The following is a 22,659-nucleotide window of genomic DNA, read 5'->3' as shown; positions in this document are numbered from 1 at the left end:
TAAGCAATGATCAATCAATTTACGAACAGCTGATGCAGCAGTGGGAAAAGATGGGGAAGCTCCTTTCCCCGGAAGGCATCAAGCCAGGCCTGCTGGGCGGGCGGGGAGAGACCGGGAGGGAGGCTGTTTGTTTTGCAGATTTCAGCCTCATTCATAACATCCAAACCCAGCTCCAAGCGCACAGCCCGGGTTTAGAGCTGCTGACATATTTTGGGATTCGAGAGCTCTTGCTGGGGAAGACTGAGAGCACTTCTTGTTTCCTTGACCCAGGCCCAACCCAATTTGGGAAGCAGCCCCTGGTCACTATGGAAACTGGGAGCAGCCAGCCCTACGGCTACTTCCCCAAGAGCGGCATTTCTAGGGAAACGGAAGCAGGGGAGGCACAGGCTCAGCCAGCCCCCAGCAAAGGAGTTTGCTCTCAGACGAGGACTGCCAGGGCTGGAGAGCAAGGAGAAGAGCTGCTTTGCGTGGCCCACTTCTCTCCACCCGAAGGAGGCTCCAAGCGGCTTCCAATTGCTTTCCCTTTCCTCTCCCCACAACTGACCCTTGTGAGGGAAGTGAGGCTCACAGAGCTATGACCCAATTGTGGCTGGCCCAAGGTCACCCAGCTGGCTGCATGTGGAGGAGCAGGGAACCGAATCCGGCTCTCCAGATTAGAAGCCTACACCAAGCTGGCTCTCAAGGGCAGGAGAGAGCCCACCTCAGTCAGGCCTGCGACGTCAGTTCAAGATTTCACAAGAAAGTGAGGGCCCTTTCTGGGCAGCAGGAGTGTGAATTCAGGCCTGTTCCCAGAAAACACTGAGTAGAAACAGCCCCCCTGAAAGAGCTTCCTGGAGGTTCTGTCGTCACGGAGTCTCACATCCAAGATCTTCTGGGTTCCTCTGAGCAAACTCAGAGGAGGAGCTCCAACCGGCCCTGGCCCCAGAAACACCCGCCTCGGTTGAACCCCCAAAGGGGTTACCCATTCAGTGAACCGCACAGAAGAGGACTCCATCCAGTTCTGCTCCTTGCAGGCGTGGAGTTTCACCGTCACCCCTCTGTGTGCTCATTCAGGATGCCGTGAGCTTCACCTGGTCGAGCAGTGAAGCATGCCCCATTCAACATTCACAGTCAGACCAAGAGCCAATGAAAGGTGGGGGAGAGTCAGCTGAGCAGCTCAAACACAGGCCAAACACGCTTGCAGCTGCCTCTTGATGAAGACCCCTCACAGCTGGGAAGGGGCTCCTCACCCACCCGCATTGCTGTATGGTTAAGCTGGAGGCCAGAAGCCAGGGGCTTCTGATTTATTATAATGGGAAGAACAGAGAAGAAAAGCCAACTGCTTCACCCCCCCCCCCCCACACACACACTTCAAGTTGGGGGAGGGGGTGGCGGTGAGACAGAAACCGCTTCCCACTGCAAAAGGGAAAGATCACTTGTCTTACTTTCATTCCTATTTCATTCACGTGCTGCCATTCTCCCCAGTGGGGTCCCAAACCAGCTCACAGTGTCCTCCTCCCCATCCTCTCAGCAACCTTGTGAGGTAGGCCAGGCTGAAAGAAAGGACCGGGGCCCAAGGACCCCATGGCAGAGTGGGGCTCTGAACTGGGGTATCCCGGACTCCAGCCTTCCTTCCCTCCAAGGCCAGGGGAGAGGGGAGAGAGAATGTCTGTGATCCTTCTGATCTACCAGGCAACCAGGGAGAGAAAAAGAGAGAATTTTCTGCAGCTCAAACAATCTACTCCTTTTCTCTGGAGCCCACATTAACTGAGGGGGAAATCTTTTTTTCCTCTTCTCCCTACTGAGATCTCCTTTTCTCTTCAGCCCAACCTGATAATTTGGAGTGGGGAGGAGAGAAGGGGAATCTTCTGGACAGCTCATTACTCACTCACTCCCAGTTTATTTTATTTATTACTTATTTAATTTTATTTTATCACATTTACAGTTTGCTGCATCTCAAACTGACTGGCAGCAGACTCTCTGCCAGCTGGGGTCCAGCCTCTGAGGCTGCTTGCAGTTGGCTCCTGAGAACACAGGTGGACAGGTGGAGTCAAAGCACAGCCAGGCCGGCAGGTGTTCAGGCATCCCTCGCGCCAGCCCCTCCCTTCAGAAAGAGCCCTGTCATTCCGGGGCTCCGAGGCTCACCTGCCCCCTCGGAACTCCTTGCCGCAGGACGACATTCCTTACCTTTGGTTTGGAGTCTTTAGGAGTTAAGGTGGAGGGTCGCGTGGCGCTGGTCGCAGGGCGTTTAGGGGTGGCGGCTGCGGCCGGACCCGCAGTAGGGCTGGTGGCTTTTTTGTTTTGGCTAGGTGTGGTGGAAGCTGGCCGCTTAGCGGGGGCCGCGGCAGCCGACACGGGCTTGGTTTTCACTGCAGCAGGCTTGGCCGGAGCAGAGGCTGATGGCTTTATGTTAAAACGCACAAAGAGAAGCAGAAAACGGACAACACACGCGCACACACAACGGAAAAAGAAAAGAAAGAAGCCCATTGTAAGCAAAACATAAAGCAGCAGCAAATTATGTGTGTGAGGGGGGAACAAGTCCATTCATAAGGAAACAACAACAACGACGTTCGGTTCTCTGAGCACAAGGCAGGAAGGGCCACCCCCCAGGACGGTCATCTGGAGAACAGCAAAAGGCGCGACAGGCCTGATCCGAGATTGCTCACAAAATATAGGCTGCCTAAGGAGGTGGTGAGCTCCCCCTCACTGGCAGTCTTCAAGCAAAGGTTGGATACACACTTTTCTTGGATGCTTTAGGATGCTTAGGGCTGATCCTGCATTGAGCAGGAGGTTGGACTAGATGGCCTGTATGGCCCCTTCCCACTCCAGGATTCTGTGATTCTATATGTGAAAGGTGGTAAGAGAGGAGATCCTGTGGACAGCAGAGGGTAGGATTTTGCCCCCCCCCCAGTTCTCTCAGAACTCTCTCAGCCCCACCTGCCCCACAGAGTGTCTCACAGGGACAGGGAAGGCGGCTGTAGACCATTCTTATGCTTCTGCCTATCTATAACTTGGTCTGAACGACTGCAAGAAAGTTTGACTTGACTTGGCCTTTGTGCATTAAAAATCAGGGGACAAGTAAACAGCTCCTCTTCTTCCCATTAGACTCACAAAAGTCACCAGACTTTCCTCTGGGAGTCTAGGAACCCTTCGGCCTTCATTTGGCCTGACAACGTAGCGCGTTCTTCCCTCCAGACCCATCGGTCTCTGGTGATTCTGGACACCAAGAACCTAAAGCAGTTGTCGGAAGACCTTGGCAAGGGTGTGTTTGTGTGTGCCAAGATCCCATCTGAGTGAATGTGGGGTAAGGAGAGAAGTGGGCGCCTGCTCAGAGAACCGAATGTACCACTGGCTTCAGCAGCTAATGGGGGTGAAATGGGTGAAGACAGCCAGCACCCGACCCTGCCCAATGTTGCCCAGGAGGCCATCCACCCCCCCACACACACACAAAGAGGCGACTCTGACGACCCCTACCTTGGTCTTCTTCTCGGGGCTCGGCGGGAGCTCCTTGTTGGGAGGGGCGGCGATGTCGTTTGCGGTCCCCCCCTCAGCTGCTGCCTTCGGCTCTTCGGGCTTTGCTGGCCAAAGCAAGAACAGGGAGGGGGAGAGAACGTTCAGAACAGCCCTCTGAGCACGTTCCGTGTGACAGGCCAGGAGCCTCTCAGGGGGGCCGGAAAGCAAATTCCCTGCAGCCAAGCTTGGTGGCTGCCTCTCTTTGCCCCTGACCTGCCAGAACAGCCCTGCCCCGATGCCTGGCCGCATCCCTCCCCTGTGGCATTCTCCGCCCAGACCAGCTGCACAAGCGGCAGGAAAGCAGCAGGGCAAGTGGGGCATGGGTGTGACGCAGCAGAGCGGGAACAGAGAACCAGGGATAGTCACACTGCGGCTCTCCAGATGTCCATGGACTACAATTCCCAGGAGCCCCTGCTGCCAGCGAACGGCCTCTCTAGCTGTGGCCCCCATTCTCGCAAGCCCTGGCAACCCCAAAACCCAGAGCTGGAAGCGAACAAGCTCCCTCTTGATTTATAACAGCTTGGATTTGGAGACTGACCCTGACCAGCTGAGGACAACCTCAAATACACTGACGGCAGAAATGCTTCCTGTTAGAATGCTAGCCAAGAAGCAGGCTGGTGTCCCCCTGCACTGAAAGGGAAGTCTGAAATATCCGGCAACACGGTGGAGCCCCTGGCTGCAGCTCCTCCCGAGGGAAGCAGCCGTCCACGGCATTCTCCCAGGCAACTCCAGGGCATTGCTGGAATAATATGTGGCAGGAAGGAGCTGAGCAGCAGAAGTCCTGGTTGGACTGAGTCAGGACCTTCTCCTGCCTCTGCCTGGCGTGGGGTCCCGGAGACGCCTTCCACGGCAGCTATGCAGGATGGGATCCGGATCTCTTCTGGCTCCTCGCTCAGGTCCTCTGGCTCCCTCCCACCTCCACCCCCAAGGCTTAATCAGACGACCTGTCCACTGCGAGCAGATGAAAAAGCAGAGCAAAAACCGAACAGGAATGTTTAAGGCCTTCTGTGCTGCCTTAAAATCAACTGAGCTGTTAACACGTTTCAGAATTCTCGTTGGTGTGGGGCAGAATAGAGTTTATCCCACCCGGAGGACAGAACTGGCACCTGAAGAACCGGCCCATCCCCACTGGCCAGATGAAGCGAGGCCTTCAGCACTGTCCCTCCCCCGTCTGCTGACAGAGACCACCCCCTGAAAAGGGGTCAAGCTGGCAAAGAAGACCCCCCTCCCCCCTGTGCCAATCCGTCACACAGCCTGATGCGGGAGCAAAACGCTTCCTGCCTTTAGCATCTCCTGCCGTTCACGTGTCCACGATACCAATCAGTCAGCCTGGCTGCTGCTCCTGCCTCCGTGAGCCTGGCGCCTGCTTTTGATGGGCCAAAGTGTTCATTTGAGCCCAGAGGGAGCCTTTCCCTGGAGGCTTTCCCACGCAGAGCACAGCCCCGTCGTGGATGACTCACTGGGGACCCCCCCCCCCCCCCGTGCTTCCTGCCCCGTTGCCTTTTACAATTCCAAAGCCACAAAACAGCAAAGCACAAATTTATACAGAAAGGAGTGACCGGTAGGGAGAGGACTGCAGGGTAACCGAACACAAGTCTCACACCAAGAGAGCTTTCTGCACAGGTTAACCCAGGGGTGGGCAAACTGTGGCTCTCCAGATGTCCGTGGACTATAATTCCCATGAGCCCCTGCCAGCAAATGCGAGCGCTGGCAGGGGCTCCTGGGAATTGTCGTCCATGGACATCTGGAGGGCCACAGTTTGCCCACCCCTGGGTTAATAGGACGGTGCAGGAATGAGCCTCCCAGGTCAAGGGAGGCCTACGTCTCTGGATCTGCTACTGATGCCTCGCAAGCATCATCCAGGCAAGGCCGTTTCTACTCTGCTTAATGCGCCACGTTTAAAAACTCTTGCTTTGTTTCAGCTCTGCAGGAGGTTTTTGCTCCTTTTCGGAGTCCTGCGGTCCAGAGCCTGCTGCATTAATCACTGGGCCTCCCGTCCTGTCTGTTGCCTGTACTTGGTTTGAGCCACCTCATCAGCCTTGAGACTCAGTGAGAAACACAAAGAAACCAGTAACAACGACGCATATATGCTGGAATAAAGATCCCCAGAGCAATAGCTCTACACGGACAGCTGGGCTTCTACGTTTCGTTTTATTCCAGGAGACAATAAAGGGTTTCCCACTTGGGAGAAAACAAAATCTGCCAAAGGGCCCTCTTTCTCCTTAATCCCTTGGAAATCCTGGTTTTGTCCACGGGAGGTTCTGGGCCGGATTCCCGCAGAAGGGGCCTCGTTCAGCACCCAACTGCCACCCGCAGCTTCTGCAGCCCGTATCCTTTAGAAATGCTCCTGCATCCAACTCAGCAAAGGCAGCGCTGGACTCCAGGAGGCCCTCTGCTTCAGTCTCCCTGATGAGGTCAGAGATATGCCAGTACGGCCTTCCTGGGGTGTCCCAGACATGCACCAAACATGCACGAGTGATCCGTTGCCTGTGAGCTGGCAAAGATCATTTTGTCATTTCGAGCATTCTGCCTGCTCTTTGTATCGTCTCTCCGCAAGCTGCAGGCCACTGGCTCTCCTTCCAGCATTAATGGAAGGCTCAAGATATTGCTAAGGATTTTCACCCAAGCTTAATTATTTTAATTAACTGCCCTCACTGGCAGTCTTCAAGCAAAGGTTGGATACACACTTTTCTTGGATGCTTTAGGATGCTTTGTGCTGATCCTGCGTTGAGCAGGGGGTTGGACTAGATGGCCGGTGTGGCCCCTTCCAACTCTATGATTCTATGATTCTATTTATTTATTTATTGGACTTCTATCCTGCCACTCCCTGAAGGCCCGTGGCAGGTTACAGAGTATAATACATAAAACCCCAATAAAACACCCCTAACAATTTATAAAATCACATAATCTACAGACCCAAGCTGTACTGCGGCGGTAAAAGTGCCCCCCACACCCTCTGGGGTCGACCCAGGGAAATGTCACAAACGGCCAAAGACGGGCCCAAAGGAGGGTCAGATCTTTCTTGGCCTCAACCACAGACCTGGCAGAAGAGCTCCATCTTGCAGGCCCTGCTGAATGCCGGAAGCTCCTGCTATTAGAAATTAGAGATTTCCTGGGTCTGATCTAGTTCCCCTTCAGCTCTGTAAAGGGGCTCCCTACAGTTTAGGTCTGTCAAATACAGCCAGAACCATTTGCCATAGCACCATCTCTGTTTGCCACCTGGACCAGTTTCTGCTTGAAATCATTTGGTTGTCCAGAGGGATCCACCTGGGCTTGTTTGATTTGGATGAAGCAGTTAATTTGAAGCTCCTGAAACCATCACTATCCAGTTTCCCAGGATACGACCGATCTTCTCTTTCTACAGTACATGAGTCTAACCAATCCACCCTCTACACATTTTTCTAATTGCCCCATCTCCTGGCCTGAATAAATCCCTTATTCAGGAATCAGGCACAATCAGTGAATCTTTGGGTATCATCTGGTTTCTAAATGTATCCCCTAAACCCGGGTTCAGCTGATTTCTTGTACCACATCTATGCCGATAACGACACCGTGAGATGCATTTGTTCTGTTTCCAGAACGCCTTGGTTTCAGTTTACCTAAAACTATGCAAAACGGCCACCGGTGCAGAAGCATGGGCACATTTTCCTGTGCAAGGTGCCAACAAAAATGTCTTCCCCCCATGATGCCTGGAGAGCTGCACGCTGGAGTCTCCTCCCCTATAATCTCAAGTGAAGTCACAGATTCTGTCCTTGGTTCAGCAATCTACTAAGGAAAAAGCAAATGTATGGCTGAAAGAGAAGGACATTTTGGAGCTGCCAGGAAGGTTCCACAAACTAGGCAAAACTGAGCGATGGCTTCTCTAGGCTTCAAGAAATAACTTGGGGGAAATTATTAGGGACTGTGGTCCCTACAACTGTATAGAGCAGGAGTGGCCAAACCGTGGCTCTCCAGATGTCCCTAATGTCTAGCTGGCAGGGGCTCGTGGGAGTTGTAGTCCATGGGCATCTGGAGAGCCACAGTTTGGCCACTCGTGGTATGGAGCTTGCTGGAACAAGGATCCTGCTATTGAAGTGTGCGCCATTTAATGTGTCATGTTAAGGTGTAGACTTTACTTCGATTCTGTTTTGTAGACGGCTTGTGGGATCTACAATCCAAACAGCAGTTTATTGACTCCTGCTGTGTCATCGGCCCGGAGCCCGAGCAAGAAAGGCAGACTGTAAATAACGTCAACCGATAGACAAAGACCAAGTAAAACTGTCATCCAGCCAAGCCAAGAGAGTTTCAGTTTGGTCCATTTCTTTGAATCTGCTTCTGTTCTCTCTAAGATCCCCGGCCACAGATTCTGAGAAGAGGACTCTGAGATATCTAGCATTGTGAGGCTGCCATTCCAGACCTGGAAACTCAGCCGGTTCTTTCTACTGGGTCCCCTTCTTCAACATTCCTTCCCAGAAGGGACTGACTTTGTTACATTAACTTTATATCCGACAAAAATATCTCCGTGACTCCAGCAAGGCTCTGGGGCTTTATCACACAAGTACCATGTTGTCAGCAGAGGACACCAAAGTGAGATGCCCCCTGGCAGCCCAAGGACCTGCTCCTGTTGCCTGACCTGGAGCGCACAGATTGAATGACGACAGTGAGGGAGGGGCACTCTGATCCTTCCCTTTCCCCAGGCAACTCGCAGGGTGGCATGCCCGGTTTCCCACCCCTTCCCCTTCCCCGAGGCGTTCTATCCTCTGTCACACAGGTTGGACTGGAAGATGGGAATGGCAGGAACTTCATGGCTCAGCAGGAATTTGAACTCAGGTCTCCCAAACCTCCAAGTGGCGCTGACTTCCCTGGTGGCCCACAGAGCGTGGAGCTGCCGCAAGCGACACGAGGGCATTCCCTGCAGGAGCCCCAGCCACCTTCCGGTGGGAGCTCCGACTCTCCAGCTTCTGCGGTCCTCCGTTCCAGGAGGGGGGGCTGGGGCCACTGAGCCCCACGTGAACTGCACTGGGGGGAGGGGGCAGGGCCATCATCTCGTGAATTAATTGGAGTGCGACACGGGAGCAAATGCTGCCATTTAACAGGGTCTTCTGGGGGCAAGCGGGAGGAAAGGCGTGGGCTGTTCCTTCTCGAGGCTGCTAAGATGGCAGGGCGGCCAAGGGAGGGTTTGTTTCGCTCCCCCCCTTCCCCGTTTATCTAATTAACCACCCACCACGCTCATCAACAAACATTTGCTTTCATTCAGGACTTAATTGCACGGCATTCGCCTTTGCAATGTGGCGCAGAGAGCCAAGGCGTGAGCAGTGGCCTTCACCCTGCCCCCCCCCAAGGAATATTGTGTGTGTGTGTGTGTGGGGGGGGGCAGCTGCCAAATCTTAATCAGGGTTGTTCATTAGTCAACCAGGGCCCACAAAGACCACTGTTGCTGGCTGCCAGAGCAGGCCTGCGCAGCCCCCTCCCCAGAAGGTATTTCAAGGACATCTTGATTAAAACGGCACCGTGCAGGGCTGTTCCGCTCATCCAGCAGAGGGGCACACAATGGGGCTCCAAGGAATGAGAGTGACACAAATTTGGAAAAAGGGGCCCTGGACTCATATCGCTCACTGTGGACAGAGTGTTCGTGGGGCTGCAGCTGACCACCACTTAGAGCCCTGAGCCCGGCAGCAGCAAAAACACCCAAATCCACAATGGGGACCAAACCAGCTTATATTGACCCCCCCACCCCCACCCCCCCGCATAGCTCCATGGTGCAGCGCCATCAGGGTACCGTGTCCACGGCTGGTTGCCTTAACAAGGTTGTCAAGGAGCTGGGAAAAGGAAGGAGAGGGCAAGCCGGTCTGGGAGGAAAGATGGGGGAGCAGGCAGAGAAGAGCTTTATAAAGAGGAAAATAGATAATTTCAGTCAATAAGTAACTGGACTAATCATAAGCACAGATGGCCCTGAAAAAGGATTAAACCAACGCATGCAAGATAAATCCAACAATGATTACTACCACGGTGACTTCCACAGGCAGAAGCGGTAAACTCAGACTACTTGGAAATATTATCAGAAAAGGCCCTCTCTGCCCTGTGGATGGACCTCCAGAGGAGCTGGTCAGCCACGGCGTGAGATGGGATGACAGACAAGATGGACCCTCTTATGAGGGTCTCCTCAGGGGAAGGCCCTGGCCTCTCTGCCCAGTTGTTGGGCCTCCAGAGGAACTGGTTGGCCGCTGCATGAGACAGGGGGCTGGACTGGAGGGACTATTGGTCTAACCCAGGCTTTCGCAACCAGGGTTTTGTGAATCAAACGTGGCTTCCCAGATTAGAAGTCGGTGCTCCTAACCAGTGCACCAAGGAGAAGAGACACTGCCATCTTCGACAGAAGCATTCCAGAAAAGCAGCCTTGTCACTCTGTTGTAGCAGGTGCAACAGATTTGATGCACGAGGGTGTATTCTCCAAAGGGATTGAGAGGGTGAGCACAGCAAATGTCTGGAGGTGCGGATGCCAAACGGCTGCCCCCTCAAAGGGCAGTATGTAAATCAGGCGTTTTAAGCCTGGGCACTAAACAAAAACACAGAAAGCAGACGGGTTGGCGGTTGGCATAGATCTGGCACAGTAGCAAGCCAACAGGCACAGCTGGATCGCTTTAGGCAACCCGGTCCCAAGTGACAGGACAGAGGACCATGTGGGTTGCTATCCCCTAAATTAAGAGCTTCCAGAGGACCTCAGGCTGAAAGCCTCAAGCGAAGGGAGAACAGGAATGGCGTCAGACAGGGGGCTGCTCAGGGCAGGGGGAAGTCACACCTAGCAAGCCTGATCAAAGCAGCCGAAGGAGACGTCTGCTCTCTCGTCCAACTAGCTCTCTCACACGGCCCAGGCTGGCCAGATCTCACCAAATCCCGGAAGACATAAGCAGGGCCAGTCCTGGTGAGTCCTTGGACGGGAGGCCTCCAAGGAAGGCTGGAGTCACCACACAGAGCAGGCGATGGCAAAGCCACCCCTGAACGTCTCTGGCCGCCACCGCTCAGCTGCCACTGGACCTTGCTTCTCCCGGACTTCTCGGCCTCGGGGTCAGGAGCAGCCGGGGGCAGGGAGAGCGGCAACTGCAAAGGATGGGAGAAGTGCGCCAGAAGCGGAGGTGGCCGAGGGCCACCACACAACTCACAGCCACCCACACAACACACAAGCGTCCTGCCGTGGGCCTGCACGCACCGAAGGGTAGACGCGCAGTGAGGAGGAGGGGCCGACAGGCACTCGGTGATCTTCCCTGCCCCTTGAGAAGGCACGAAGAGCAAGAAAAATACAGAAGCTTAAGCACCCAATTCGGAGGACTTTTGCGTTGCAGGAGTCCAAGCAAGGCTCTAAGCAGCTCGCTTGCAGAGGACTCTCAAAAACGGAGCTGTTGTGTGATTGGAAAGACTCAGACCAGAAAGGGAAAGCAGTTCTGGGTGCAGAATCAACTGCGCTCAAAAGGGTTCTGCTTTTTTCAAAGGGGTTATATAACCCCATATGAACAGCTGCCATTAAAAGATCTTTTAAGGCAATTTCCCTTAACACACATTTCCCCCTCCCCTGCAAACACCTGTCAATCAGCTGCAGGCCGAGGACTGGGACACAAAGGGAGGAGAGCAGACAAGGTGACGGAGGTTTCCCAAAACGTCACCTCAAGCCTGGCTCAAATCAGTGCTGCTGAGGTTTGCCACTGCCTGCCTCTGTGCACCAAACCCAGGTCCAAAGGAGGGCCCAGCCCTGACAAGATCTGGCTAGCCTGGGCCATCCACGTCAGGGCAAGACGTTCCTCCTCTATCCCTTTTTGTGTCCGGGGTCTGTAGGGCCTGTGACCTATGATGTTTGGGCTGCACAGAACAAAGGCTGTCCTTCCATCACGCTGGAAGACGCCTCAGAGCGGAAGGGGCCGGTCTGCTACAAGCAAGGGCCCATCAGTGGAGACGAGCAGCTTAGTGGTGCTTAATCCCGGCCCTCCCACCGTGGCCCTCAGGTCCTCGCGAGGCATTTCTTCCACCTGCCCGCCAACTGCTTGGGCTGCTCAGCCCTGGTGCTTGCTGGGCCGCTATCCTTGCAAGGGATGCTCGGGCTCGCTAAGCGGAACCGCACGACCCATCGTTGGAATAGCCTCATAATTCTCATAATGGATTTTCTGCCGCTGATGCTAATCCTCGTGGAGCAACGGATTAAGCTGTGTGGGAATGGCCATCTTGACTGACTCTCTCCTCTCAAACCAAACGAGCAAAGACAAGAAAAGCAAAGAAGAAGCAACGGGAAGCAACAAGGCGGAGAAAGAACCGGCTTAACCTGACAATTCACAGCCTTGTTCTGCCTGAACCGACAAAGCTCTTTCACTGGCAAATCACCTAAACGAGGTCTGGATGAGCATCTTTGCTCTTCCCCAACACACACAAAGTCCGGCAGCTTTTGCTGACCCACATAGAGAAATGCGAAGCGTCTCGTCGGGCGGCTGGGCAAACGTTCCCTCCCTCCAAGCAGTGAGGACGCCTGACCTCTTCGCATTGCTCTGCATTTGGACTTCTGCGGGTTCCCAGCCCAGCCCAGCCCAGCCCAGCCCAGCCCAGCCCAGCCCAGCCCAGCCCCTTACGCAACCAGGAGAAAGCGGATTTAGCAACTTGCAGGGGGGAGCCAACGTAAAAATGTCACCGGTTGCCCCAGGAGCGGCATGCGGACTGTCACGCGAGGCAGGACAAGCAGCCAGCTAGCCTATTCTGCACCAAGCCCTTCGCCTGGGGAGACGGCCCAATCTCTCACAAGGGGTATGGAGGGGAGTACTGTGGGCCAAACTATATACGGGGTCAGGTTCATTTAGTCCCTCCCCCCTTTTGCGAAACACAGCTGTGGAAGACGGGGCCCACTCTTTCTCCATCAGCAGCCTCTGACTCTCCCAAGCTCATACCCCAAAAATCTTGCCAGTGTCAAAGGTGCTCCTGGACTCAAATCAACCGGTTCTCCAGCTTGGGGTCGTGGTTAAGGACAGCTGCTTCTAATCTGGCAAGCTGGGTTTGATTCCCGCTCCTCCTCCACAGGCAGCCAGCTGGGTGACCTTGGGCTAGTCACACCACTGATAGAGCTGTTCGCATAGAGCAGTTTCTCTCAGAGCTCTCTCAGCCTTCCCTCCCTCACAGGGTGTCGGTTATGGGGAGAAAAAGAGAAGGCAATTGTAAGCCGCTTTGAGACTCCTTTGGGCAGTGAAAAGCGGGGTATAAAGCCCAACTCTTCTTCTTCTTCTTCTCTAATTCAGACCAATAAAGCTGCCCTCTGAAAATATCGTTCAGCAGAAATGTTTCTTCTGGGCAGTGCTGTCCTCACCATCCAAAAGAATCCACCCCAAGACACACAAATCTGCTTTGCAAACTAGCCCCCAATCATGCCGAGGGCACATAAGCGGCATAGTTCTTCCAAGGCCATGTCCACCTGCAACCCCGCCCACCTCCTCCGGGTGGCAGCAGCCCCATCGATAGCGCAAATGGGAAGGGTCCCTTTGGCCAGGAGGGGGGCGTCCTTCCGACCTTCAGCCTCCAGAGGAACCACATATGTCTGACTCCCAATCTGCCTCAGAGGGGGACACAAAGGGTTTCCTGCAGAAGCAGCTGAGGTTCCGAAGGCAGCCTGTGCTGGACGCCTGCACAACCCTCAGGAAGGGAGATGACCTTGAGGAAGCAGGGCAGGCTGATCCTGAGCAGCATCTACTAACTGCAGAGGCCAGTCAGAATAAGACTTCTGCAACTCACTAATTTAACCCAATAGGGAAAAAAATCTCACATGCCAGGCCCAGGACAGCCCCTTGCTGCGTAAGCTTTGGTCAAATGAAATGGGCGGATACAAGTCAATGAGCACAAAAGGCGGGCAAACACTTGAGTAAGTTCAAAGGACGGGCATCAAGAGAATTAGGGCATCGAGGTCTGCCTCTCGCTGAGATGGCCACAGACTGTGTCTGCACTTTCCCCCAGTGGGGCCTTCTCTGAAGCCAGGGGATTCCCCCGCGCAAGAGCCGGCATATGTCAGGAAGACCGGTTCTAGTCTAGCGTGCAGCTGGCCGTCCACTTGCACGGATGCTCTGCCCCCCGATCCCCCCCTACAGCAAAGAAGGGCCTCGTGTGTACAGACATTCCGTGCAAGAAGACATCCTGCACTAACCCAGAGGTCTTCCGCGGATTCAGAAACGTGCGGTAGAGACGCTTCCGGGGGCTGGTGCTCTAGGAGCCCACAGAGGGAAGGCGGGTCCAGGGCTCAAGCTTTCCGGAGAGACTCCGTGGATGCCTGTCGCCACTCTAGATGCATTCAGGCAGTGGTGAGGCAGCCAGTCTGACATGAACAGCACCCTTCAAAGGGCTGCTGCGGAGAACGCTGGAGGGAGAGGCTGAAGCCCAGCGGCACCTTTAAGGCACCTCCAGAGCCTAAGTCTGGCCAGACACACTTGGTCAGGGACGGCTCACCTTGACTCAGCCCAGAACGAATCTTTGTTGAGCTTCAACTTGCTGCTGGAATCAAACTTTGTTCTGCTGCTTCAGACCAACATGGGTGTCTTCGAGACACAATTGACTCATGGCGACCCCAAGAGGTTCTAGCTCATGGCTTTTGAGAGTCAGTGTGGTGCACCGGTTAAAGAGTGGCAGCTTCTCATTTGGAGAACTGGGTTCGATTCCCCACTCCTCCTCCACATGCAGCCAGCTGGGCCAGGTCTCTTAGAGCTGTTCTCTCAGCCCCACCTACTTCTCTTGTGGGGAGAGGAAGGGAAAGGTTTCATTTGTGAGCTGCTTTGGGACTCCTTCGGGTAGGGAAAAGCTCTTCTTCTTTTTCAAGGCCTGAGAGAGGCAGAGGTGGCTCGTCGTCACCTTCTCTGCATACCCGTCCCAGACGTCCGAGGTCTCCCAATCGAGTACTGACTCTGCATAGCATGCAAGCTCTGATGCTGCAAGATACCTCTGACCCCTGCCAAACGGCGTGGTGCTTGCAGACCCTGCTGCGGCCAACGGCATGCCAGTGCAGGCTGCCGTCATAACATGCCAAGAGCAGCCTGTAACTCTAAGGAAGCAGTGAGGGAGGGGCAGGGCGGCTCAGAGGGCTGGCCCTGGCATGGTCCAGCGGCCAGCCCCTGAGAGACAGGCCCAAGGTTCTCTTGGTCCATGCTCAGGAATTTCGTCCTCCACAGAACAAGGCAAATGGGCAAAGACCTACACAATCTGTCTCACGCACCTGTGCAACAAAGAGGATCACAAAAGTTAGACAAATGAGAAAGAGAGACAGGGAGAGACTGAGAGTCCAGCCCACTTGGAAGCCATCTTCTGGGCTAAAAGAAGATGGAAGGAAGCATTTTTGTGGCTGTGTTTCGTGGCTAAAAGCGTGGCCACCCCCAGCAGACCATGCTGAATGGCCACGTTAGTCAGCAGCAGTAGGGAAAAACCAAACTCCAGGAGCACTTTGAAGACTAACCGAATGGGTGGCCAGGGAGGAGCCGTTGGAACTGAAGAAGGGAGCAGAGACCCACAAAAGACCCTCCTTGGCCACCCATTCGGTCAGCCTTCAAGGTGCTCCTGGATTCTGCCTCTTTTCTACAACCCCAAATAAACTGACAGATTCCCATCTAGCTTCAATATCTTCAAGCCTGCGGAGAAGCTTAGAGGAGAAAACCAGGCCCGATTTTGTGCTCCCCGGGGCCCGTTTCCCAATCGTTCTCATGCGGCTGCAGTGAAGATGCCATGCCCCACTCATCGGCCGGAGCACAGCTGGCCTTTCCCGGGAAGAGGGCTCTGGAAGACCCTCCGGGGCTCAAGAGGACAATGAGGGGGGGGGCAGAACCAGTTTAATGAGATCCCCAAGCGCCAGCTCAATCCCTGACCCCCCAGCATGAAGCTTCAGGTCTCCCCACCGGCCCACCCCCCTGGAGAGGGGAAGAGAAGGACGCAAGAGACCCCTCTGTGTGTGTGTGTGTCTGGGGGGGGGATATAGTTTGGATGCGAGCTACCCAGTCCTTTCTAGGGGTCTGGTGCACAAGACCAAAGAGTCACCAGAAGGGGGGGAACTAGGAAGGTCCGCTACGCCCAGCCTCACCCACTGAAGGTTACGAGGAGGTTAGTCTAATTCTGTCGGCGCCCAGACAGTCCTTTGTTCTCGTCACAACTCAGCCGCCAATGACGGACGGCCCTGGCCGCAGGCAGCAGAGGAATCCACGACCACCGTGGCTACCAGGCCAGCAAACCACGGCGGACGGCCTGCTTCACATCCCGGAGGGTGGGATACGCCTCTGGGGCCAGGCATCCATTTCCTTCCACTGTGGCCACGTTCTCTGGTGAGGATCTGGCGACCGTCAGCCCTCCTCTGGTCCTGCTGCTCTTTCCCCCCTGGCCGCCCTCTCCAGGCTCTGCCCCAAGAGGTCCCAAGGAGTGGACTGGTGGGGAAAGAGTGAGCCCGCGTCCTCGGAGCAGAAAACAAGGGAGAAGTAACAAACTGCAGTGGGGCTTTAAGGAGGGTTAGAGGGGGGGGGGTGAAGGTACACATTAGGAGAAGAAGGGCCCCACAGACAAGGAAGACAGTGGTGTGTGTGTGTTTGTGTGTGTGTGTTAAAAACAATTTAGGTTGATAAGAGAGCTTTGCCGAAAGGAGGGTCTAAGAAGTTTGTACACTTCACACACTCGGTCACAATAGGCCTTGCATCCCCCCCTCCCTTCCCCCCCCCCTCCTTTAGATCAGGGGTAGTCAAACTGCGGCCCTCCAGATGTCCACGGACTACAATTCCCATGGGAATTGTAGTCCGTGGACATCTGGAGGGCTGCAGTTTGACTACCCCTGCTTTAGACACTCCTTTCTGACATTCAGAACAGAGCCAGAAAACACCACCACTATTTCTGAGAAAGCAGGAGCTGCGACGGAAGGGAAGGGAGCTCTGCCTGGGGCATCTGCAGTAAGCACAGTCCCTCCTCTTTCCCCATCACAGGCACTGAAATGCCCCTCCCCCCCCCCTCCATCTCAGCAGCCCGGCTCCGAAGCACAAACAAGCAAGGAGCAAAGCAAGCAGACAAGCCCCTATTGACAGAGAGCGGAGGCAGGCGGCGGGGGGGGGGGGCGGGCGGAGGGGAAGCATTGCTATGCCTCGGGAGTCCAGCGGCCTTTCACGGCTGCTCAAAGGGGCAGGTGCTTTTCCCTGCCAGACGGAGGGATGGAGACGGCAAAGAAGAGGCCGAGCCTTTCAGCCTCACGCACGGGAAGGCGGCCAAGCTCCCTCCTCTCCCCGAGCCGAGCGGACGGACGGGGACAATAACCTGCTCCTCCGGTACGCTCATTACTCGGGGGGTGAAGCAGCTGCCAGATTCCTACCCCTTCCCATACGACTCTCGACGCTTCCGAGGCCTCCCTCCGCTGCCCTCCATCCTATGAGCTGCCCCTTCCTGCTTAAGACAAAGGCCACGCCAAACGTTTTGCGGCCCCTCCCGGGTTTTGCCCCCCTTGCTGGCTGGAGCCCCGGCTCTCCAAAACCGCACCCCCCCCCATTGTTCCGTCTCCTGAGGGTACCGGACTCGCCCACCCTCCCGCCCACAATGTGTCAAGTCCGCTCCCTCGCCGCCGCTGCCTGCCTGCCTGCTCCCCGAGGAAGCAAAATTTAGCCACATACCATCACGTGGCCCGTCTCCTTGCTGGGAAGATGGAGCGCTCAGCACGCGGCTGACCTCGATTTCTTTTCTTCCCAGCCCAGGGGCTCCGCCTGGCTCCATCTCACCAGCTCCGGCGGTTGCCGGGAAGCCCAGAGGACTGGTTTCGCGAGGGACATGGCTCGTCTCCCTCGTTGTGGCCGCCACCGTCTCCTCCTCCTCCTCCTCCTCCTCCTCCTCCTCCCTGCCCCCCTTGCCGTGGCCGCCTCTCTCAGGGATTTGCTCCAGTTTTCTGGGGCACGGCCCCGGGCCGGCCAGCTCTCTCGGAGCACTGCTGTCCCTCTCCTTGGCAGATGGCTCCTCCACGGGGAGGGACTTCATGAGGCTGGGCGGCTCAGCATTGTTCGGCGTGGCGCCCGGGCCGTGGCCAGATGTTTGCTCTTCGGAAACCGTGGCCGACCGTTTCATTGGAGCGCTCGGCTTTCGGGTCACGGGGCTGGCGCTCGGGGAAAAGCCACCGCCAGGAGATGCGAGACCGGCAACCAGCTCTTCACGAGCCGCCGGCTCGGGGTACTTGTCCGCCAGGTTCAGGGCTTGGGGGACGGACAAGTGGGAGCACTCCGACATCGCCCGCCTCATCGCCTTCCTCTGGTGCCCCCCTCGGTTGAGGAAGCCACCCTCCTCCTCTGCCGAGCCCAGCTTCTCCTCTGCCTCTGCCATCAGCCTCTCCCCTTCCCTCTCGTCCGTGTTGCTGGAAGAGCCGCTCTTAAAATCGTCTTGGGCCAGCTCCACGGTGGGCACCGGGGGCCCCAGCTTGGGCGCAGTCGGGGGACTGGCGTAGCCGCTCTCCATGTAGCCATCACTGACCACCCCGATGATACTGTAGCTGGAGGGCCCCTCTTTCTGGGCGGCTAAGCTGAAACTGGGGTTCCAGGCACTGCGGTCTGGCTCTGGCTCGTATTTCCCGCCGTTGAGCCCCGACCGAGAGGGACTGGGCAGGTCTGGCTGGCATTTTGCCTCTTCCCCTGCCTTCCTGCCGGCGACCTTCTCCTGATCAGTGATGGCAGCGGATCTCGCAGGTTCTGCGATTTTGAGGCTCCCCAAACTGCCTTCCGCGCGAGGGAATGGCTCCGAAATCAGCGACCAGCTCTCAAGGTGACCGGGGGTGGGCTGGAAGTTGCTGCCTTGTGCCTCGATCTCTCTTTTGTCTTTTGGGGCCACCTTTGGCTCTTTGTCGAAAAAGCACAGCTTGTCCTCGTCCGTGAAGCCGGCGTTCTTCACCAGCCCGTCCTGACGCTGCCCCGCGGAGTTCACGGTCAGCCCGATCGCGTGCAGCTTGCCTTCCGTCCTCTGCCATTCAAAGTCGGCTTTGCCAAAGTCCTTCTGCGTCTCCATGCAGTGAAAGGCTTCCGGAAAGCCCTCTGTGTTCTTGCCTTTGCACAGAGGGCTGTATTCGGAGAGGGGGGCCGGCGGCTGGTTGGAGAGAGACATCTCTGCCTGCTCCTTGTTTTGCTCCTCTCCTCCTGTAACACCACCCAGCAAGCAAGCCGGGCTCGCAGGCTGCCTGATGCGGTGACGACACATCAGCCCCCCCCCCCCCACACTCATGTCTAAAAAAACCCTCCCCACCCCAATGCTCTTCCGAGCAGAGCGATACAGCTAGACCCTTTAAAAAATTTACGTGCCGTCAAGCTTTCCGTTCCTCCTTGGGCACAAAAATGGAAATTTCGTGTGTGAACAGACTGCGAGGAGCCGAGCGATGTCTCCGCGGCCATCACAATGAGCAAACACGCCTCACGAGGTTGGTCTGTGCGGGAGGCAGGAGCGGCTGCAGCCTCTGGGCTCGGGCGGTCGGGGGAGACGGACGCCGGGTCGGCTGGGCAGTTGTAGGGTGAAGGCACGAGGAATACTCCAGGACCCTGATGGTTCATTAGGACTGGGGCGGGGCATCTCTTCCCAGGTCCCTTGCAAGAAACCCGGGGGGACCACTGATGGGACTGTCCTGGCCTACGACTGTGTCAGCCACAAACACTCAGGCTCAGAAATCACCAAGAGCTGTTGAAGATGCTCAGTGGCACCCGGGGCTCAGGCTGGCAGGCTACCGCCCGTGATGGGGAAAGCACCTTCCCCCTCGCACCTGCCTGAGTTATGCAGTTTGGCCCTTGGCCTCTTTGTTCCAATCGGACCTGTAAAAAAAGAAAATCTTGGATTGTGCCCCAAACCGCTCTTGACAAGTACCTGCTTTATGTCACCTGCTGTTTCAGGGACATCATCCGAGGCTACAACTGAAGCGAGATCACGCCACAGCCAGTAAGCCGGGCCCTCTCCCAAGGAGCTACAGGGCTCTGAATGGAGGGCACTTCTGTTCGAATCAAGCTGATGAGGTGTCGCTGATTTCTGTCTGTCCCGTTCTCGGCTGCGGGCTCCTTGCCCCAAACGTCACACCACAGGCCACTCCAGTACTGAGAACAGCTTTAAAAGGGGCGGGAGGAGCTGCAAGGTGGAAACAGGGCAGGACACACCAAGCTCCGTCCTTCAGATTCAAAAGCCTCATTCCTCCAAATGCAAAATGGCCAGAGCTCCAGCAACCTGTCCTTACTGCAGCCGATAACACTGACCAAATCCCCCCCCCCCATCGAGTCACAGCTGACTTATGGCGACCCCCCAGGGCTGACACTCTTTACTTCTATGATCTGACAGTGCTGGTCCTGCATTCAGCAGGGGATTGGACAGCAGGGGCTTGTAGAGCCCCTTCCAACTCTCTCCTGAGCTCCCAGCTCTATCCCGAGCTATCTGGGTCAGGGCACCGAGCATCTACCGAGGGCCTTCCAAGTACCCAAAGCCCTTCAACAAACACGACACCTGTAAGCCTCACAATAGTTCTACCAGCTTGATGGAGTGCTTAAGAGCAGTGGCTTCTCATCTGGCGAGCTGGGTTTGATTCCCCGCTCCTCCTCCTCATGCAGCCAGCTGGGTGACCTTGGGCTTGTCATAGCCCTGATACTGCTGTTCTTAGAGAGCAGTGATATCAGGGCTCTCTCAGCCTCACCTCCCTCATAGGGTGTCTGTTGCGGGGAGAGGAAGGGGAAGGCAATTGGAAGCCGCTTTGAGCCTCCTTCGGGTAGGGGAAAGCGGCATATAAGAACCACCTTCTTCTTCAGTCAAAAGTGCTCAGCTGTTATCTTGCACCAGCTCTCAGCTCCATTACATGGTTCTAGAGGGAAGAAAGGCTGTCAACATTCCCATTACGTGGCAGATATGGCCCCCAACCACAGCTAGTCATATTAACACTGGGAAAATACACAAAGACCCCCGGACCCACCCACACAATACTCGCTGACCGCCAAACACCCTGTTGTGACACGTGGCATGCGCTGATGCTCAGCTCTCTGTCAAGCATGCAGGGGTCTGTTCTTGGGGTGCTGTGCTGGCCTTTGAGTCAGGAGACAAGCCCCCCCGCTCCCCCCGTTCTGCCCCTGCCGGCAGGCTCCGTGCTTTGCAGACACAGCTGCCTGAGGCCCTCATGGCAAAGCACAGCAATGACAATTCTTCTTGGCTAATAGGCAAGGAGTATTTTTAGCCTCTTGGCTCCGACACACCCCCTGAATTTATCCTGCTGCAAAAATAAAAGTCCATGATTGGAGGAGGGGGGGGGGGAATCCTGATTCATGCCTCTGCTGCTTACATTTAAAATACTGGGGGTGGAAGCAGGGTAGGATCTCTTGAGTAAAAAAGGTGTAAAGTTATATTATCCTTATTACATGACACTCCCCAATTAGCGCCCACCCAGCTCTGTTGCTCAGGAAGAGCGAGGAATTGCTTTCCACGGAGGCGGAACTGAAATCCGGCAGTTGGCCTGAAAACCCTCCCTGGTGATAAGCTGAGCTGCTGTGACATCACAGAGAGGCCGGGGTCATGCTAAGAGCCTCCGAAGCGACAGAACAGAACAGGAGAAACACCACTGAAGGGAGAAACGCCGCTTGGAAACATGCTTTGCAAAAGGTGCGAAGATGGACAAGGGGGGGCAGAAGCCTTCAGCAGAGAAGGAAAGCTAAGGGTTAAATCCAGGGGTAGGCAACCTGTGGTCCTCCAGATGTCCACGGACTACAATTCCCATGAGCCCCTGCCAGCGAACAGTAGCAGGGGCTCCTGGGAATTGTAGTCCAATGACATCTGGAGGGCCGCAGTTTGCCTACCCCTGGTTTAATCAGTGGGAAGGGGAAGAAGGAGAGAGAAGAGATTCAAACATTGGAAGCTTTGAAGGGCTGGGGGAAATTTCTCAGCAGCAAATCCACGATCAAGGGAGCCAAGGAAACTGGTGGGCAGGCAAACTGCACAGCCAATACGGGGCGGTCTGCCAGCAATGGAAAAGAATGGCGAGGGGAAGGACACTGAGATGCAGCGAAAAGGGAAAAGGCCCCTTCTGGGTGCTGCCGAAGGGGAGCTGGCCCTTAAGCCTGACTCCCCACACCAGAGGCCGAGCAAAGCTTTTAAGTCTTCTCCCTTCCTTTCTTTTTTGAAAGACATTTTATCTACCCTGCCTGGTACTTAAAGGGGTTACATTGTGACTGTTCTCCTTACAGAGAAGTCACATTTTTACCTATTTTTTAAAGAAATCCTATTTAATGTAAAGAAAGAAGACTCAGAAAACAGCCAAGTAGCCCCGGGGAGCCAGCGTGGTGTGGTGGTCAGATCAGAATTTAGGATAGCCAGGTCCAAATCCCCACTCTGCTGCAGGAGCTGCCTCATTGACCATGGCCCAGTCACATACTTTGGGCCTAACCTACTCTGCAGGATTGTCGTGAGGATAAAACAGAGGAGGGATGTAAGCTACTTTGGGTCCCCGCAGGGAAGAAATGCAGGACACAAATAAATAAGAAATAGTAAATAAACCAAACACCAACAAAGGTATTGTGCCACAAGACTCTGAGGGCAAATCCAGACTTTGCTTTGTGCATGCCGTTCTTCAGAATCATCATAAGCAAAGAAAAAAACACAAAATCCACAAAATATGCAACTCCTCTCCCCTCGCAGAAGGTGTGGTTATAGGGAAGAAGAAGAAGATGGTTTTTTATACCCTGCTTTTCACTACCCGAAGGAGACCCTTCCTCTCCCCACAACAGACACCCTGTGAGGCAGGTGAGGGCAAAAGAACTCTGAGAGAACTGAAGGGTGAGGACAGCTCTATGAGTACTGTGACTAGCCCAAGGTCTCCCAGCATGTGGAGGAGTGGGGAATCAGACCAGAGGCTGCCGCTCTTAACCACTCCACTGTGCTGGCTTTCAGTCAAGAAATCCCTCTCCCCACACCAAATTCCTTCTCAAGCAAGTCCGATGGAGCCGCAGTGGGGCTGGCTTGCATCCGAGATGCACCCGTAGAGGCAGGCAGCACCCCACGCCCCCCCCCCCCAGTTCCCCGGTTCCTCTCTTCCTCCGCCGGCACCCCAGGATTCCAACACCGAGCCGCCAGCTCACACTTCTATTTTTGCTTTGCTCCTGAAGCTACTACTTATCCTGTTCAATGCGATAAAAGAGAAAGAGAAAAGAAACACCCAAACTGATTGTTTCAGCAAGTTCC

The 22,659-nt window shown here is 55.3% G+C and overlaps 1 protein-coding gene across 20 annotated transcripts in view; it reads right to left on the bottom strand.

The window, feature by feature from the left end:
• MAP4 (microtubule associated protein 4) overlaps positions 1-22,659 on the bottom strand; it is a 145,774-nt gene that overhangs the window by 17,523 nt on the left and 105,592 nt on the right. For 19 of the 20 annotated variants that reach the window (XM_077304284.1, XM_077304287.1, XM_077304283.1 and 16 more), the window contains 2 exons: positions 3,454-3,557; positions 2,167-2,382 (listed from right to left, as the gene is read on the bottom strand). In XM_077304284.1, coding sequence (XP_077160399.1) covers positions 2,167-2,382; positions 3,454-3,557 — 320 coding nt within the window. The remainder of the gene's footprint in view (positions 1-2,166; positions 2,383-3,453; positions 3,558-22,659) is intronic. The other variant, XM_077304286.1, reaches the window with a different exon arrangement.

Source organism: Paroedura picta, chromosome 11 (assembly GCF_049243985.1).
Source record: "Paroedura picta isolate Pp20150507F chromosome 11, Ppicta_v3.0, whole genome shotgun sequence".
Lineage (NCBI taxonomy): Eukaryota > Metazoa > Chordata > Lepidosauria > Squamata > Gekkonidae > Paroedura > Paroedura picta.
Note: the sequence above shows the minus strand (reverse complement) of the source record. Positions and strands in the feature narration are given on the sequence as shown.